Source organism: Mobula hypostoma, chromosome 12, assembly GCF_963921235.1.
Source record: "Mobula hypostoma chromosome 12, sMobHyp1.1, whole genome shotgun sequence".
NCBI classification, from domain to species: domain Eukaryota; kingdom Metazoa; phylum Chordata; class Chondrichthyes; order Myliobatiformes; family Myliobatidae; genus Mobula; species Mobula hypostoma.
Window position 1 is genome coordinate 84,190,863 of NC_086108.1, and position 20,327 is coordinate 84,211,189.

General features: G+C 41.2%; 1 protein-coding gene across 11 annotated transcripts in view; it reads right to left on the reverse strand.

The window, feature by feature from the left end:
• Positions 1-20,327, reverse strand: part of LOC134354971 (CMP-N-acetylneuraminate-beta-1,4-galactoside alpha-2,3-sialyltransferase-like) — a 568,489-nt gene that overhangs the window by 177,576 nt on the left and 370,586 nt on the right. For all 11 annotated transcript variants that reach the window (XR_010019938.1, XR_010019940.1, XR_010019939.1 and 8 more), the window contains one exon: positions 8,462-8,525. Coding sequence is in view for 8 of the 11 variants with exons in the window: in XM_063064549.1 (XP_062920619.1) it covers positions 8,462-8,525 (64 nt within the window). In the remaining 3 variants the exon portion in view is untranslated. The remainder of the gene's footprint in view (positions 1-8,461; positions 8,526-20,327) is intronic.

Genomic DNA, 20,327 nt, shown 5'->3' on the forward strand with positions numbered 1-20,327 from the left:
GAGAAGCAAGCCCTTCAGCCTATCCAGTCCATGCTGAACCATTTAAACTGCCTACTCCCATCGACCTGCCTTCATATGCCTCCCATCCATGTACCTATATACAGGTGTCCCCCGCTTTTCCAACGTTCGCTTTACAAAACCTCACTGTTACGAAAGACCTATATCGGTTCCCTGTTTTCTCTAACAGAAGGTATTTTCACTGTTACGAAGAAAGGCAGCACGCGGAAAAAGGCAGTGCACGAAAGAAAAGGCAGCATGCACCCCAAGCAGCCGCTCTCCCCCGGATTCGGAACAGCATTCTCGCCGACATTGCTTTAACACATGCCTGTGAGCAGCCGTTAGCAAGATGAGTTCTAAGGTATCGAAAAAGGCTAAAAGAACTTGTAAGGGTGTTACACTTAGCGTAAAACTAGACATAATCAAGCATTTCGATCATGGTGAACCAAGTAAGGACAAAGTGAGTTTGGCTTGTGGAACTTGACGAAGATGATGTTGAAGAGGTTTTGGCATCCCATGACCAAGAACTGATAGATGAAGAGCTGATGCAATTGGAAGAGGAAAGGATAACAATCGAAACCGAATGAGTAATGATAAAGTACAACTTTAATTTTGAAAGGGTACATTGGCTTAGGGCATATTTGCAAGATGGTTTGAGTCCTTACAAAGAACTGTATGATAGAAAAATGCGCGAGGCTCAGCAGTCAAGCATACTGTCGTTTTTCAAGACTTCCACATCAGACACAGCAGACGACGAACCTCGACCTTCGACATCGAGGCAGGCAGACATAGAAGATGACCTGCTTGCCCTGATGGAAACAGACAATACCCCAGTGTCTCACCACCCCAACCCCCAGGCCGCGGACAGATACCAATTCGCGGAGAATGCAGCGGTAGCCGGGAGGCATCCAGCACATCTTTAAGAAAAAAGTCGAAATAAACATACTAATTAATTAGGTGCCGCCTGGCACATAAATGTCGGCCCAGATCAGAGGTGATGCAATCGGCAATCGCCTCTGATCTGGGCCGACATTTACGTGCCAGGCGGCACCTAATTAATTAGCTTGTTTATTTCGGCTTTTCTCTTAAAGATGTGCTGGGTGCCTCCCGGCTACCGCTGCACCCCTGCATGCTTCGCAGATCGGTATCGGTTTGCTGCCCGGAGGGTGAGGGCCACTGCACCACCCAACCTCTGACGACTCAGCTGAACACACCATCATCAGTGTGCTCAATGTCTTCCCAATTCCCGTAAGTGATACTACACTGTACATACATTATTTCTACTTTATATATGCTGTGTATTTTTACGTGTTATTTGGTATGATTTGGCAGCTTCATAACTTAGTTACTGGAGAGCGCTTGCGCCGTGTTTTTGGCGAGAGCGCATGCCTGAGATTTTCGCTACGGAGAACAGTTCAGGCAATGATTGTAGAAAAGTATTTCTACTTTATATAGGCTGTGTATTTATCAGATCATTCCTGCTTTTACTATATGGTACTGTTATTTTAGGTTTTACGTGTTATTTGGCATGATTTTGTAGGTTATTTTTTGGGTCTGCGAACGCTCGCAAAATTTTCCCATATAAATAAATGGTAATTGCCTCTTCACTTTACAACATTCCAGCTTACGAACCATTTCATAGGAATGCTCTACCTTCGGATGGCGGGGGAAACCTGTAAACTTCTTTTGAATGTTAAAATCGAAATCGCATCCACCACTTGCACTGGGAGCTCATTCCAAACTCTCACCATCCTCTAAGTGAAGATGCTTCCCCTCATGTTACCCCTTAAATATTTCACCTTTCACTCTTAACCCTTAACCCATGATCTCTAGTTGTAGTCTTACCGAACCTCAGTGCAAAAAGCCTGCTTGCATTTACCCTATCTATATCCCTCATAATTTTGTATACCTCTATTAAATCTCCTCTCAGTCTCCTACATTCTGGGAAATAAAGTACTAACCTATTCAATCTTTCTTAAAACTTAGGTCCTCCAGTACCAGCAACATCCTTGTAAATTTTCTCTGCACTCTTTCAATCTTATTTACATCTTCCCTGTAGGTAGGTGACCAAAATGGCGCACACTATTCCAAATTAGGGCTCACCAATGTCTTAACTTCAACTTAACATCCCAACTCCTGTACTCAATTTTATGATTTATGAAGACCACTGTGCTTTCTTACTGACCTATAACCCTCTGATGCCATTTTCAATGAATTATTGACCTTTTTACCAAGGTTACTTTGTCCTACAACACTCCTTAGTATCCTACTGCTCATTGTGTAAGAGCTTCCATGGATGGTCCTCCCAAAGTGTAAAACCTCATACCTGTCTGCATTAAATTCCATCTGCCATTTTTCAGTCCATTTTTCCTGCTGTTCCAGATCCCACTGCAAGCTTTCATAGTCTTCCTCACTGTCCACTATACCACCAATCGTTGTGTATTCCTCGAATTTGCTAACCCAGTTAATCTTATTATCATTCAGTTCATTGATACAGATGACAAACAACAACGGACCTAGCAACCTGCAGTAATTCACTACTCACAAGCCTCCAGTCAGAGAGGCAACCATCAACTATCACTCTCTGGCTTCTCCCGCAATGCTAACGTCTAATCCAATTTCCTACCTCAGCTTGAATGCCAAGCGATTGAACCATCTTGACCAACCTCCCATGCAGAACCTTGTCAAGTGCCTTGCTGAAGTCCATGTAGACAACATCCAACTGCACTGCATTCATTAGTTTTCCTCGTAACATCCTCGAAAAACTATAGAAGATTGATTAGTCATGACCTACCATGCACAAAGCCATGCTGATTATCCCTAATTGATCTCTGCCTCTCCAAATACTCATATACCCAGTCTCTTAGAATACCTTCTAATAACTTTCCCACTACCAATGTCAGGCTCACTGGCCTATAATTTTCTGCTTTATTCTTACAGCCTTTCTTAAACTGTGGAACAACATCAGCTATCCTCCAATCCTCCAATACCTCATGAACTACTAAGGATGATTTAAGTACCTCTGCCAGGGCCCTGGCAATTTCTGCAATTGCCTCCCACAAGGTCCGAAGGAGCACAATGTCGGGCCCTGGGGATTTGTCCACACTGATTTGTCTCAAGTCAGCAAACAACTCCTATGTAATTTGTATAGGATCTATGACCTTGATGCTGGTTTGCCTCACTTCTATAGACTCCTGAGTAAATACAGATGCAAAAAAAATTCATTTAAGATCTCCCCACCTTTATTGGCTTCACACACAGATTACCATTCTGATCTTCCAGAAGACCAATTTTGTCCCTTTTGCTCTTAACGTATCACTTGAAAACCTTAGATTCTCTTTAAACTTGTCTATTAGGGCAAACTCATGCCTCCTTTGAGCCGTCCTAATTTCTGTCTTAAGTGTTTTCTTGCATTTCTTATACTCCTTAAGTACCTCATTTGTTCTTACCTGCCTATACCCACCATGAATCTACTTTTTTCTTAACCAGGGCCTCAATATCTCTCGAAAACCAAAACCTGTTATCCTTGCCTTTTTTCTGACAGGCACATACAAGCTTTGTATTCTAAAAATCTCACTTTTGTAGGCCTCCCACTTACTGAGCACTTTTACCAGCAAACTGCCTGATCCACTTGCCAGATCCTTTCTGATACGATCAAAATTGGCATTTCTCCAATTTAGAATCTCACCCCGAGAACAGACCTATTTTTTCCACAATTACCTTGAAACTAGTGGCATTATGATCACTAGGTAGAAAGTGTTCCCCTACACAAACTTCTGTCACCTGCCCTGTCTCATTCCCTAATAACAGATCAAGTATTACACACTCTCTCTTGGGACTTCTGCATACTGATTACGGAAACTTTCCTGAACACCTTTGAGAAGCTCAATCCTATCTATTATGGGAGTCCCAGTCAATGTGTGGAAAGTTAAAATCACCTACATCACAACCTTCTGCAACAATCTGCAATCTTTCAACAAATTTGTTCCTCTAAATCCAGTGGACTATTGGGCGATCTTTAATATAGTTCCATTAACATGGGCATATCTTCCTTATTCCTCAGTTCCACTTATAAAGTCTCACTAGATGAGTTCTCCAGTCTGTCCTAACTGAGCACTGCCGTGGCATTTTCTCTAACTAGTAACGTCACCCCATCCCTCTTCATCCCTCCCACTCTATCACGTCTAAAACAATGTTACTATTGAGCTGCCAGTCCTACCCCTCCTGCAACCAAGTCTCACTAATGGCTGCAATGTCATAATTCCATGTGTTGATCCATGACCTGAGCTCATCTGCCTTTCCTACAATACTTCTTGTATTGAAATATACACAAATCAGAACACAAGATCCACCACACTGAACTTTTTGCTTCCTGACTTTGTATAAGGTCTTAACAACATCTGTCTCTGCAACCTTCCCACTATCTGTTCTGGCACTCTGATTCCCATCCCTCTGCAACTCTAGTTCAACACCCACCCCCATCCCCACTGTTTCCCAAACAGTACTAACAAACTTTCTTATAATTCACTGAATGTATCCAACATCAAGCTGATGATTATCATTTGCTATTAAATCATTAAGTATTTTCGTTGCTGATCTGAGCTATTCTACAATTGATTCCACATTGACCACATGATACATACACTGGATGATCTCCAAAATGTGGTTCACTGCATGATTTTGAAATCGGACTGAATGAAGTTTGAAGTGACATTCATTGTTCATCTAGGGTAAGCCTGCAAGGTAAATCAGCTGTCCCAAAGTCTATTGTGGTCAGGGGTAATTGATTAAGTAGTACAACATGTGTGACAATCAACATTAACAATAAATTTTAAAGTACGCTTTTTCAAGTGAAAACCATAATGTGCACTCTCAGGGTCCTATTCATTTACATATAATTTACAATATGGTCGGTCATAAGTGGACAATGAATAGAGGAGAGAAAGCAAAAAAATGATAGATAATTTTCAAGAAGTAACAACCTACATAGCAATTTAGTGTGATTAAAGCAATGATAGCCAAAAGGTGCAATGGAAACTGTCATAATGTAGTCATGGAAGAAAGCGGTGCATTCAAATGTATATAGTTACAGAAGTGAGGAGCTTTGATGGGATTTAAGCAGATAATGATACAGATGGTAATTTAAAAGTTAATTCTCTGAACAAAAACAGCCCTCACAGTTTTGCAAGGATAGGGGTAGAGGGTGTAATACAGGTGGAAAAACAACGACTGCATCCTCAATGAATAATCATTTCAAGGATGCATTTTAGCTTTTTCCATGAACATTACTAAAAGCTTTGTGAGATATCCATCATTTCTCAATATAACAAAAAAAAAACAGATTAAAGAATAATGCAGCCATGAGCCCCTAATCATCCATTTCCCTTTATGTTTATAGTTATCTTGAAATAGCGGAATTTCAACTTCATAAACACAAGTCTCAGAATGCCACTTTCAAAATTACAATGAGTTGTACAATTCTGACATTGTACAAAGACAGTGCCTTGAAAAAGTATTCAGCCCCACAACTATTTTCACATTTTACTGTCTCAATTTCTAAATTTAAAATATATTGAAGTAGGATTTTTTTGAGCTAAACTATAAAACATTGTGTATCATGTCAAATCAGAAGAAAAATTCCAAAACCTGACCACAATTTATTAAATATTAAAAAAACAAATTGTGAGGCAGGAAAAGTATTCATCCCCTTTGTAATTACTACACTAACTTTCCTCAAGTGCAGTATTGTAAATTACCTTACCAACTCAGCCAATTTGCTGATGTATAAAATTAGAGGACCACTCTCTCTGCAAAGTCCAACGGTGTGGGAGATTTTCAACAGAGCAAACCAAAATGAAGACAAAAGAGCATTCAAGGCAAGTCAGGGAAATTATATTAGAGAAGCACACATCTGGAGAAGGGTACAAGATCATCTCAAAGGCACTGAACATACCTTGGAGCTCAGAGCAGTCCATCATGAAAAAGTGGAAAAAATATGAAACCACAGCCATACTGCCTAGGTCAGGCTGCCCCTCAAAACTTAGTTGCCGGAGAAGAATGGGACTCGTAAGAGAGGCAACTGTGATGCCAACAATCATTCTGAGTGAGCCGCAAAAGTCAGTGGATGCAAATGGAGATGAAATTGATAGCTCCACAATCTCTAAGGCCTTGCACAAAAAATGGTATTTGTGGAGGAGTAGCAAGGAAGAAGCTCTGGCTTAAAAAATGCATATCCTTGCCCATAAGGACTTTGCAAAGTCTGACTATGCTGATATTGTGAAGATGTGGAAGAAGGTCTTGTGGTCAGATAAGACTAAAGTGTAACTTTTTGGCCTCAACCCTATGTGGTATGTCTGGTATAAACCTTATAGCTTTCAAGAGCAGGGACTAGAAATCTGCTCTGGATTGATAGGAAGATGAATGGTGCTAAATACAGAGAGACTGGAAGTGCAGATTGGAAGCAGCATCTCCAACACCATCGCACTGAGCATGGGGCCCCTCCAGGGCTGTGTGCTCAGTCCACTGCTGTTCACTCTGCTGACCCACGCCTGTGCAGCAATACACAGCTCCAACCACATCATCAAGTTCGCCAATGATACGACCGTGGTGGGTCAAGAACGATGAGTCAGCATACAGAGAGGAGGTGCAGCGGCTAACGGACTGGTGCAGAGCCAACAACCTGTCTCTGAATGTGAACAAAACAAAATAGATGGTTGTTGACTTCAGAAGGACACGGAACGACCACCTTCCGCTTAACATCGATGACTCCTCCGTAGAGATCGTTAAGAGCACTAAATTTCTTGGTGTTCACCTGGCGGAGAATCTCACCTGCTCCCTCAACACCAGCTCCATAGCAAAGAAAGCCCAGCAGCGTCTCTACTTTCTGCGAAGGCTGAGAAAAGTCCATCTCCCACCCACCGTCCTCACCACATTCTACAAAGGATGTATTGAGAGCATCCTGAGCAGCTGCATCACTGCCTGGTTCAGAAATTGCAACATCTTGGATCGCAAGACCCTGCAGCAGATAGTGAGGTCAGCTGACAAGATCATTGGGGTCTCTCTTCCTGCCATTACAGATATTTACACCACACTCCACATCCGTAAAGCAAACAGCAATATGAAGGACCTCACACACCCCTCATACAAACTCTTCTCCCTCCTGCCATCTGGCAAAAGGCACGGAAGTATTCAGGCTCTCACGACCAGACTATGTAACAGTTTCTTCCCACAAGCCATCAGACTCCTCAATGCCCAGAGCCTGGACTGACACCAACCTACTGCCCTCTACTACGCATATTGTCTTGTTTATTATTTATTGTAATGCCTGCACTGTTTTATGCACTTTATGCAGTCCTGGGTAGGTTTGTAGTCTCGTGTAGTTTTTATGTTGTTTTACATAGTTCAGTGTAGTTTTTGTATTGTTCATGTAGCACCATGGTCCTGAAAAACATTTCGTTTTTACTGTGTGCTGTACCAGCAGTTATGGTCGAAATGACAATAAAAAGTGACTTGACTTGATACCTTGGATTAAAAACCTGCTAGCCTCTGCCAGAAAGCTTAACCAGGGGAGCAAGTTCATCTTTCAGCAGGACATCAACCCAAAGCATACTGCCAGAACAACCATGGAGTGGCTTCAAATGAAGAAAATTGATGTCCTTGAGAGGCCCAGTCAGAATCCTGACCTTAACCTGATCGAACATCTCTGGCAAGACCTCAAGATCACTACTCGTCAACAAATCTGGCACAGATTGAGCAATTCTGCAAGATGGCAAATCTTGCTCCATCACAGTATACAAAGCTAATAGAGACTTATCCAAAATGACTACTAACTGTAAGAGCTGTGAGAGGTGGTTCAACCAAGTACTGAGCAAAGGGGGATGATTACTTTTGAACTGCTGACATTTCAGTTTTTGAATTTTTAGCTTCTCATGATTTTCAATTTTCTCTATTTTGAGCTCTTCTGTGAAAAAAGGAGCACAAGTAAATTCACAAATAAAAATTCTCAGTTAAATTGATCAAGATCCCTAGTTGTAACACTCATTTATGTGAACGAAGTGTTGGAGGAATTAATACTTTAACAAGGCACTGTAAATATTTATTGCCACATTGGAGAATTTCGAAGATAATGGGGAATGAACTTAATACATCTAGGGAACAATATCCAATGTTTAATGACAAACCACCTCTCTCAAATTGATGCCAGGCTGACAATGCCTTATTTCTTTAACAGGGCAACTGTTCAATATACATGGATTTTGAGCAGACTTGTCGATTTGAGAGGAAAAAAATCCATGCGTTGAGATTAAACTGACAGCATACAGGATTAAAGTCCCAGCGGCTTGCAATCAGCAACAATTTTACAAAATATATAAAGCTGTGTGAATTTTAATACCCTAAGCCTGAACACAATTTTCACAATTTCTCCTTTCCTTCCTATGTCTTTGTAACATTGCAGTGTACTTACCTATCCAGATATGAAGTCAAAGTGTACTGTTTTGTAACCCCCAGTATTTTCTGTATAACTGCTTCTGCAAGAAACAAAAATAACAAAAAGAACACTTAGAATCAAGAACACTACAGCACAGAAAACAGGCCATTCGGCCCTTCTAGTCTGTGCCAAAAATAATCAAATAAGAAATAAAAAATATGGTCCACTGCTATTGCTTTCTTCTCACTGCTGCATATCTTTTCATTTTAGCTTAAACATCAAAAGCTGGTGAATCATATTTCACACTTCATTCACTGTAAAGTACAAGAAATTTTCTGCAATGCATTAATGATTAGACAACACTGCTGTGTCTTTGATAAAAATATATAAGTCAATGTTGTACACAAGTCTAAAATAACGAATGCATAAAACCAGAATTTGATTGAAGTACTCAGCAACTCAGGTCACATCTGTGGAAGAGAAACACAGAGTCAATATTTCAGTTTAAAGACCTTATCAGAAAGAGTTGGCTTTAGAGATGTGGATACAATCTTCCAAAGTTCCATCACACCTGGAGTTGTTCCTGTGGATGGGTTATTCCTCCAATATTTGACTGTCGTTTTCAGAAGGCAAATTACTGCAGCTGGTGTTCAGTTATATTCTGAGAAACTTCTATCACTGGATTGAGAATGACTTGCTTCCATTCCAGTTCTCTGTGTTCTGCGAAATGCAGACTAATCCACAAATGAAGCAAAAGATGAATGGATAGACTGGAGGTGGTGTGCTCTTCTGCCATTTTTCAGTGTTCCCAATGTATGGCCTCAAGCTTTTCAAAATAATTCCACATCCCATTCCCATTCTGATATGTCTATCCACGGCTTCCTCTACTGTAAAGATGAAGCCACACTCACGCTGGAGGAAAAACACCTTGTATTCCGTCTGGGTAGCCTCCAACCTGATGGCATGAACATTGACTTCTCTTAACTTCCGCTAATGCCTCACCTCCCCCTCGTACCCCATCCGTTAGTTATTTATATACACACATTCTTTCTCTCTCTCTCCTTTTTCTCCCTCTGTCCCTCTGACTATACCCCTTGCCCATCCTCTGGGTTTTCCCCCCTCCCTCTTTTCCTTCTTCCTGTCTCATGATCCTCTCATATCCCTTTTGCCAATCACTTGTCCAGCTCTTGGCTCCATCCCTCCCCCTCCTGTCTTCTCCTAGCATTTCAGATCTCCCCCTCCCCCTCCCCCTCCCACTTTCAAATCTCTTACTAGCTCTTCCTTCAGTTAGTCCTGACAAAGGCTCTCGGCCCAAAACGTCGACTGTACCTCTTCCTAGAGATGCTGCCTGGCCTGCTGCGTTCACCAGCAACTTTGATGTGTGTTGCTTGAATACTCCTTCTCCACTTTAAGTGGTCACGAGCCAGAGATTTTGCGAAGTCAGTGGGGATGGATGTTGCATTTCTTCAAAGAAGCTTTAAGTACATCTTTTGTGGGGTTTTTTTCCCCTCTATCTACCTGATGATTTTTGCCCACACCAGAGCTAGGAATAGGGTGCCTTTTTTAAATCTGGTGTCAAGTATGCAAGTGATGCAACCTGCCCATATCCAGGGCCTCAGTACTGATGTTGGACCGGGATAGGATGCTGCAGTATCAACCATAATATTGCATTAGGATCAATATCTTTTAAGTTAATATGTTAATGAAGTTAATATGTTTGAAGCATTCAGCCGTAAAGGTATTACACTTGACTGAGGTGTAAAATAAAGCAATGCAAGTATCCGAGTAAGGGTATTTCCAATAGTACACTAAAGTCATAGTCATAGTCATAGTCATACTTTATTGATCCAGGGGGAAATTGGTTTTCGTTACAGTTGCACCATAAATAATAAATAGCAATAGAACCATAAATAGTTAAATAGTAATATGTAAACTATGCCAGGAAATAAGTCCAGGACCAGCCTATTGGCTCAGGGTGTCTGACCCTCCAAGGGAGGAGTTGTAAAGTTTGATGGCCACAGGCAGGAATGACTTCCTATGATGCTCTGTGTTGCATCTCGGTGGAATGAGTCTCTGGCTGAACGTACTCCTGTGCCCACCCAGTACATTATGTAGTGCATGGGAGATATTGACCAAGATGGCATGAAACTTAGGCAGCATCCTCTTTTCAGACACCACCGTCAGAGAGTCCAGTTCCAACCCCACAACATCACTGGCCTAAACCCAAGTGTACTCAAACTTCGACAGAAAAAACATTTATTTTTATGATAAGCAGAATAAATATAACTTAGTAATGGGAACATATTTAATCTTGTGAATTTTTGTCAATTAAACCCACAAGCCACCTCAATCACTCAGTAAAATTTTCGGCACAATTCCTCAGGGATCATGCAGCCGAAATGTTCCTCAGGTTTTACGATTCTATTTTTATTACTTCCTGTGCTCTGCACTGTGTTTTATTTATGAATTAGTTGCCATGCAGGAGGTCACTCACATATGGTTTCTCCTACACTCCTGTGCCCATAGCAACGTCATCAAGTGCCATCCCTGTTCTGAGTTTGCTATGTCATGGCGCCACCGAGCGTCCAGCGGTATAACCGGACAGGCAGGCTGGGCTCATCAGCCTTGGTTGGCAGCCGGCCTAGGACAACTGGCAGTTTGTCTAGGAGAAGGAAAGCTCCGATATTCAACCTACAGCCCTGCAGAGCCGCCACAGTCATGGCAGCTCGCTATGCCATTGTGGAACATCCCCTGGCCTAAAGAGTGGAATCAGTCTGCCCGCACCGATCCTCACTATAAAGCTACACAAAGTCCTACATTGATGAAGCTCCCTCCCAATCTTCGCAAGCGAAGAACCAGTCATCAACAGTTACATCACTTGTGCTTCTGAAGTTAAACAAGGTGAAAAAATTAGACTTGTAATCAACGCTTCTGGTTTTATATACTTCATATAACAAGGATCATTAACTTCTGCCTCCATAATATTGTTTATCTCAATCTATCTACACCTGAAACATTCATTGTGCTATTATACAGACCCCAATATTTGTCCAAGATTCTATGTTCTGTTCCATTCTTTATAAAATATGGTTGATTCACTGCTCATATTGTATTTCTTCACTGATGCCTCTGAGCTGTATTGGGTTTTGAATTTCTCCACCACCTTCCCCACCCCCCACCAAAGATGATGCCTGAGGGGCATTAGAGAGAGAAAGTGACCCAAATTTATTAGCACCAGGGTACACAGCTCAGTTTTGCATCAGTAATACATTCATTTGATTTATTGTGTTAAGGTGCAAAGGAACTTAAAGTAAACTGAGATTTTCAGACCCCCAAGGCTCATTCAAGTGTCACATCAGGCCCTAAATAATTTATGACGTGCTTTAATTGTAGAAATGATGAGAGAAAGTCTTGACTTTTTCTATCAGCTATTGAAGCTGGAAGGTAGCATTTCTGATGCTGGATTAACACATTAAAGTCCATTCTTCTTTTCAAGAAGGTAATTCAGTAGAACTACAGAGGGGTAGATGTATGTTACTTTGTTTGATATGGGCTTTAAAATTAAATGTTAATTCTGTTTCTCTTTCCACAGATAATGCCTGGCGTTTCTATCATTTTCTGTCTTTATTTCAATCAACAAATTATGCAACTGTAATAATTTTAGACTTGACCCGCAACACTGACCTGAATAATTTTATGGTAAAGTGAACATAACTAAAAATAATAAAAGCAGCAAATTTAAGATTTCATAAGGCTGGAATTTTTTTCTGGACTCTCCTCAGTAAATCACCTAATTTTTCTCTATTTCCTTTCTGAATTGCGAAAAATATGGTTTCATATCATTAACTATCTTCCAGAATCAGATCTGCACAGCTATTATGTAAGTATTAGCAATGAGTATTAGTACACTTCTAGATTGCAGTAGGCATTGCAGAATTCCCCAGGTCAAGAATGACCCAATTTATGAGAATCCGATTATGCTAATTTTCTCACACATTTTTAAAGCACTTTTCAAGCTACTAATAATATACTTCATGGGATTCATAAACGACTGGATGCAGTATATATTTTATTAGTTTACTTCTGAGTTGACAGTGATTATTCAATGAAATGCAAATATAACAAATATATGTAGATCAATATGATAGAGATTACTATAGAAATCAGATATTTCTTACCTATGTTGAAATCATCTTATGAACCGATCTCAGGAACAGGCCATTTGTAACCCAGGAACTGCTTGTACAATTAAAACAGTCCATTTTCCTCACTTTCCTATAGTGCACTCCCTCGTTAATACAAACATTATCATCGAACTTTACTATTCCAATGGATCAAACCTGGGATCTTTTTCTCCTCCATATCTCAGTTGAATTACCATCTTAAAATGAAGAATGAATTTTAACATATTAATCAAGAAACGAAATGTTAATTTCCAGTTTCAATTGGTGGCAGAAAAAGTTAAGACTTTTACTTAGCATTTCTACAATTAAACTGCATGATAAATTATTAGCTGAGGCCTGATTTGACACTTGAATGACCCACCTGGGGGACTGAAAATCTCATTTTACTTTGAGCTCCTTGGCATGTTAACACAATAGATCTGTTTCAGTGAGACCTGAAGCACTTCTGGTTTAAGATATTGCGGGTGAAGCACAGCGATGACCTGCTGGCAGCAAACACAACTATTAACTACCTTACACGAGGAAATCTGCAGATGCTGGAATTTCAAGCAACACACATAAAAGTTGCTGGTGAACACAGCAGAGTCCTGACGAAGGGTCTCGGCCCGAAACGTCGACTGCAGTCCTGACAAAGGGTCTCAGCCCGAAACGTCGACTTACCTCTTCCTAGAGATGCTGCCTGGCCTGCTGCGTTCACCAGCAACTTTTAGGTGTGTTGCTATTAACTATCTTATTACTCACACTTTTTCTCAAAAAAGATCAATAGTGTGTAACTTCCCTTTTAGAGCTGAGCTTCTGAACCGCCTGCTTGACTTGGCATTTTTATAGTGTGAACTGAAGTCTCAAAGGTGCAGAATGGTTGCGGTGTGGCATACACAGGCTGAGTTGAGGTGGCAGGACCCAGGCCTGGGCCCTAGAGCAGGGAACGAGCCAATGTTTGGCTGCTGGAGTGGACGAGGGAAGTATTTCTGAGGTGAAGCAGAGTTGAGGTGGCGGGACCCGGGTCTGAGAGTGAGGAAGCTAATATCTGACCAATTCAAGTGCCAGGCCAAATTGGAAATGTTGGGTACGGGCCAATTCAAGCCAGCAGAGCCTAGACCTGACAGTGTATCGAATCAGCAGGGCTCAGGACTTAAGAGGGAGAAATGGCCCGAGGTTTGGCCAGTTTAAGTTCCGGGCTAGTTTGAAAAGGTCACAGTGACGGGGCTGGAGACAAGGTGTTCAGCTCGTGGCTTGAAGCGGTTTACTCATCCCTGCATTGAACTGAGGCTGTGGCCTGCAACTATCAGGCTCCCGGATCAGCTGTAGTGTGACTGGCTTGCGGCTGTGGCCCAACTTTCATGAACCTCACTTACTTATGTTATTTGTTTATTTTTATTGTTTGCACTTTTTGTTTTTTCCCTGCACATTGGATCCTTAACAGTCTTCTTTTTTAATAGGTTCTATTGGGTTTCTTTGTTATTTGTTTCTTAGTATGCACTTTGAACTTAAAGTAAATAATGTATCACTGATGCTAAACCACTTGTTTTGTATTGTTGCTAAATATGGGTTGCCTTTTCTTTCTGAGTCCTACACTAAGGAATGACTATTTGGTGGTTTGGGGATGGGAAAGACCCAAAAGCTGACACAGCTCACTGAAACACTGATAAGCAAGCACAATACATAGAACATAAAACACAGAAATCTACAGCACATTACAGCCCCTTTGGCCCACAATGTTGTGCCGACCATGTAACCTACTCTAAAAACTGCCTAGAATTTCCCTACCGCATAGCCCTCTATTTTTCTAAGCTCCATGTACCTATCTAAGCTTCTCTTAAAAGACCCTATTGTATCCACCTCCACTACTGTCACTGGCAGTGCATTCCACACACCCACCACTCTCTGTGTGAAACACTTAATTCTAACGTCCCCACTGTACCTTCTTCCAAGCACCTTAAAACTATGCTCCCTCATGATAGCCATTTCTGCCCTGGGAAAAAGCCTCTGGCTATCTACATGACCAATGCCTCTCATCATCTTATACACCCCTATCAGGACACCTCTCATCCTCCGTCACTCCAAAGAGAAAAGGCCAAGTTCACTCAACCTATTCTCATAAGGGACGCTCTCCAATCTAGGCAACATCCCTGCAAATCTCCTCTGCATTATTTCTACAGTATCCACATCCTTCCTGTAGTGAGGTGACCAGAGCTGACCAAGGTTTTATATAGCTGTAACATTACCTCATGGCTCTTGAACTCAATCCCAAGATTGATGAATGCCAAAACACCATATGCCTTCTTAACAACACTGTCAACTTGCGCAGCAGCTTCGAGTGTGCTATGGACACGGACCCCAAGACCTCTCTGATCTTGTACACATTACCAAGAATCTTAGCTTTTATACTATATTCTGTCTTCAAATTTGACCTACCAAAATGAACCACTTCACATTTATCTGGGTTGAACTCCATCTGCCACTTCTCAGCCCAGTTCTGCATCCTATCGATTTCCCGCTGTAACCTCTGACAGCCCTCTAGACTATCCACAACACCCCCACCTTTTGTGTCATCAGCAAACTTATTAATCCACCCTTCTACTTCTTCAGCCAGGCCACTTATTAAAACCACAAAGAGGAGGGGTTCCAGAACAGACCCCCGCAGAAACCACTGGGCACTGTCCTCCATGCAGAATATGAACTATTTACAACCACCTTTTGCCTTCTGTGGGCAAACCAATTCTGGATCCACAAAGCAAGGTCTCCTCGGATCCCATGCCTCCTTACTTTCTCAATGCGCCTTGCATGGGAAACCTTTTCAAATGCCTTACTGAAATCCGTATATACTACATCCACTGCTCTACCTTCATTAATGTGTTTTGTTACATCCTCAAAGAATTCATTCAGGCTGGTAACAGATGACCTGCCCTTGACAAAGCCATGCTAGCTATATCTAATCAGATTATGTCTCTACAAATGCTCATAAATCCTGCCTCTCAGGATCTTCTTCAACAACGTGCCGACCACTGAAGTACGAGCAACAGATGGCTGCAATACACACAAGATGGAGTTGTATGAGGACAGCTGGAAAAATATTGGAGTCATAGATTCATAGAAAAGTTCGGCACAGAAACAGGCCCTTTGGCCCATCTAGTTCATGTTGAGACCATGTAAACCACCTACTCCCATTAACCTGCACAGAGAATAATACCCTCCATACCCCTACCATCCATGTACCTATCTAAACTTCACAGACATTGAAATGAATTCACATGCACCACATGTGCTGGCATCTTGTTCCATATTCTCACCACTCTCTGAGTGAAGAAGCTCCCCCTTATGTTCCCCTTAAACTTTTCACCTTTCACTCTAATCCATGACCTCTGGTTATAGTCCCACCCAACCTCAGTGGAAAAAGCCTGTTGGCATTTACCCTATCTATACCCCTCATGATTTTGTATACCTCCATCAAATCTCTTCTCAACCTTCTACATTCCAAGGAATAAAGTCTTAACCTATTCAATCTTTCCTTATACTTCAAGTCCTCCAGACCTGGCAATGTTCTTATAAATTTTCTCTGTACTCTGTCAATCTTATTTACATCTTTCCTGTAGATAGGTGGCCAAAACTGTACACGCTACTCTAGATTTGTCCTCGCCAACTTCTTATACAAATTCAACATACCATCCCATCTCCTGTACTGAATATTTTGATTTATGAAGGCCAATGTACCAAAAGGTTTCTTTACCACCCTATCTACCTGTGAGGCCGCTTTCAAGGAATTATGGACCTGTATTCCCAGAACCTTTTTTCTACTGCGCTCCTCCAATCCCTACATTTCACTGTGTAAGACCTAACCTGGTTGGTCTTACTAAAGTGCAATACTTGCACTTGTCTGCATTAAATTCCAACTACCATTTTTCCAGTTGATGCAGATCCCTCTGCAAGCCATGACCGCCACCCCACTACCCACTGCACCCCCAATCTTGGTGTCATCCACAAATTTGCTGATCCAGTTAACCATACCATCATCCAGTTCAGGTTTAGATGGACTGGACTAAGCGGCGATATTTTGGAGATAGGGATAGCATGGTAATGTAGCAGCTAACATAATGTCTTACAGCACCAACTGTAAGACTGGGGTTCAACTCCAGCAGCTGCCTGTAAACAGTTTCCATCTTCTCCCTGTGACCATGTGGGCTTCTCCCGGGTGCTCTGATTTCCTCCCATTTTCCAGCGATGTATAAGTTACGGTTAGTAAGTTGTGGGTATGCTATGTAGGCACCAGAGACATGGTGATGCATGTGGGCTGCCCCCAGCATGTCTTGGACAATGTTGGTAGTTGACACATAACAACACATTTCACTGTACGTTTCGATATGCACTTAGTGGTCATTTTATTGCTACACTTTACCTAATGAAGTGGCCGCAGGAATGGAGGCCAGTGGTGGTCTTCTACTGCTGTAGCCCATCTACTTCAAGGTTTGACGTGCTGTGCATTCAGAGATGCTCTTCTGCACACCACGGCTATAATGCATGGTTATTTGAGTTACAGTTACCTTTCCGTCAGCTTCAGCCAGTCTGGCCATTCTCCCCTGACCCCTCTCATCAACAAGCATTTTCATCCACAGCACTGCCACACACTGGATGTTGTTTTGCGCAGCATTCTCTGTAAACACTAGAGACTGTATATTTGAAAATCCCAGGAGATCAACAGTTTCAGAGACACTCAAACCACTCTGTCTGGCACCAATAATCATTCCATGGTCAAGTCACTTAGATCACATTTCTTTCCCATTCTCAATAACTGAACAACTTCACTATATTTGCATGTTTTTATGCATTGATTTGCTGTCACATGATTGACTGATCAGGTATTTGGAATAACAAGCAGGTATAAGGTATACCTAATAAAGTGGCCACTGAGTGTATGAGATTGCAGAGTTCAGAACCACAAGAAGAGAAGACACCACAATCATTGCTATCTACTTTTGAACTCGTTTTAGACCATTTTAGACCTCACCAGTGGTGGAATCTGGATTGAAAGGTTCAAACAGGGATTTTTGAGTGAACTAAATCTGAGTAGGAACTGATTCAAGGCTGGCAGAGGGGAGGTTGAGATTTGGGAATAACAGCTGAGGCTTACTAGAAAGATACAGATGAAGCTGAGGACTGGTCTCGCCATCTTGCAGCCAAGAATTTCCAAATGTGCCTCACGTTTGTTGTAAGACAGATAGATGGAGTAGAGGAGACAGACAAAGAAATAAAGAATACAATATTAATTGGTTCCTTTGCATTTGTAATTTTATAAGATCTATACCTCTTAACAAAAAACTTCACTATCTAATTCTGCTTGGGCACTGTGTGCTGAACCTCATTTTACAGTTTAAGCAAGAATAGATTTTGACAACAAACATCATTATGATACTGCCATTATTTTTCTGTTTCAAAGCTATTCGTGATACAATATAAGTTTATTTTGACTGATATTTATCAAGAAGCAACTTCAAGATAGACTGCCTTGACTGCCTTTGTGCTTCCTCCGCATTTTCCCCCCCATCAAAAAAAGGATTTTATAATTTTATCCACCTCCCCTTTTTGCTAAATAGGCCCGCATAACGATATGTAACCTCACAAAACCTACTTATCTGATAAGCTAACAGTCATAAAAGATTATAATAATGCAGTGCTGTTTGCACAATTGAGTTGCATTTTAGACATACTTGCTTCAAATGCACTGCAGATTCCTCACTGTTTCTGACCCCTGAAACAGTAGGGTATTAGATTCTGTCAACGGATCCACTCAAGATTTAACTGTTTGTCTTCACTTAGACATAAAGAAAACATGACAAAAACAGCTGAAAGGTAGTCATCAAATGCTCAGCTCTTTACATTCCACAATCATGGAAGGAATCAATTATGAAAAATTATTTTATATTGTTTGCACCTTTTGAACTGGAAAGAAAAGCAATGATTATGAAGAAAACTAAGAGTAAATAAAACCAATGGCTGCCAGCATTCATGAAAGCAAATAAATGACATAATGGAAGTAATTTTAACCTATTCCATCAGTCAGGAAAGTATACCAGATCAAGTGGAAAAATTCACTTAATTTTATTTTTCACTGACATCAACAAATGGGCAAGATATATAGTAAAGCTACACTTGACTCTGCTATTTTCCAATTGAGACCTAATGTTGAAATTCCCCCAGGAAAAGTGAATTGCCTTACGAACCTAAGCACTGAAGTGTAATGCATATTTTGCACTGGGTGTTATAGTCATAGGGAAATACAGGTAATAAGTCAAAAGAAAATGACTTAATGGTTAGTAGAAAGCTATTGAATCCAGCAACACTTTAGGTGACACCAGAAAATGAACCTTAATGTAGATGCATTGTTTTTACCAAATTGCTTGAGAAATGAATTCCAAGGAATGAAACAACCTGGCCTAGAGGTGTAACTATCTCTACCCAAGACGTTTGGACATAAGCATCCATAACCAAGTGCAAGCAGCAATCTTTCCTGGTACTCCTCACATGAACTGAAAAGCTTGTGTGACATCGGCAAGCATAACTCATAACCACAAATGTATGACAAGTTAGAGGGTTCTCCATATGCAGCTGAAACATCTAGGCAATGACCTGGACCCTGAGCTCTTATTTTGGTGAGGACTTAGTAGATAATCTTGATCATAGTATTCATCTGTAATATTTCTGCATCCAGATGCTTCGCAAACTAAGTTTCCAGATAAAAATTACATTTGCTACAAGGGGAACAACCTAAATCAGAACTGACTTTGCCTTTCAAAATATACCAGTTTTGCGTTTTAGTTAGCACTACTGCAGTTTCTGTTGTAACCTTTTGTGGTAGCATGTTCAGGGCACTTAAGGTAATCAAGATGATCATACATCTCCCCTTCTCAAATCAACTAGAAAGGGGCAATAAATGGCCTTCTCAAATCAACTAGAAAGGGGCAATAAATGGCATGCCAGTATTGATCACATTATCAGAACATCTTTTTGGAATGATTGTTGGTGCTAGATGGAGTGGTCTGAGTATCTCAAAAACTGCTGATTGCCTCTGATATTAACACACAACAGTCTCTAGAGTTTACAGAGAATGGTGTAAGAAACAAAGAGCCTTCAGTGAGCAGTTCTATAGGCGACAATGCCTTGTTAAAGAGAGAGGTCTGAGGCAAATTTCCAGACTGGTTCAAGCTGACAGGAAAGCAACAAATAACCATGTTACAAAGAGCATCTCTAAACGCACAACATGTTGAGCCTTGAAGTGGATGGGCACCAGCAGCAGCAAACAATGAACATACAGAAATACACTGAGTGTACAAAGATCTGTTAGTATGAAAACTCCAACATTTCACAGTAAGGTAGGTGGTATGGTAGACAGTAATGAAGGTTAACAGGAACTACGGTCAGATCTTGATCAGCTGGGAAAGTGGGCAGAGGAATAGCAAATGGAGTTTATTTCAGAATTGTAAGGCTTTGCAATTTGGGAAGTCAAACCAGGGTTGGACTTTCACAGGGAATGGTATGGCTCTGAGGAATGTTTTAGAACAGGAGTACAAATACATAAGGTCCCTAAAAGCAGTGTAACCCAGTCTGACCTGCTGAGTTCCTCCAGCATTTTGTGTGGGTCTACTCTGGGTACTGAAGGCAGCTTTTGGCATGTTGGGTTTCACCAATCAGGGCATCAAGAATGGAGGTTGTGATGATGTTGTAGT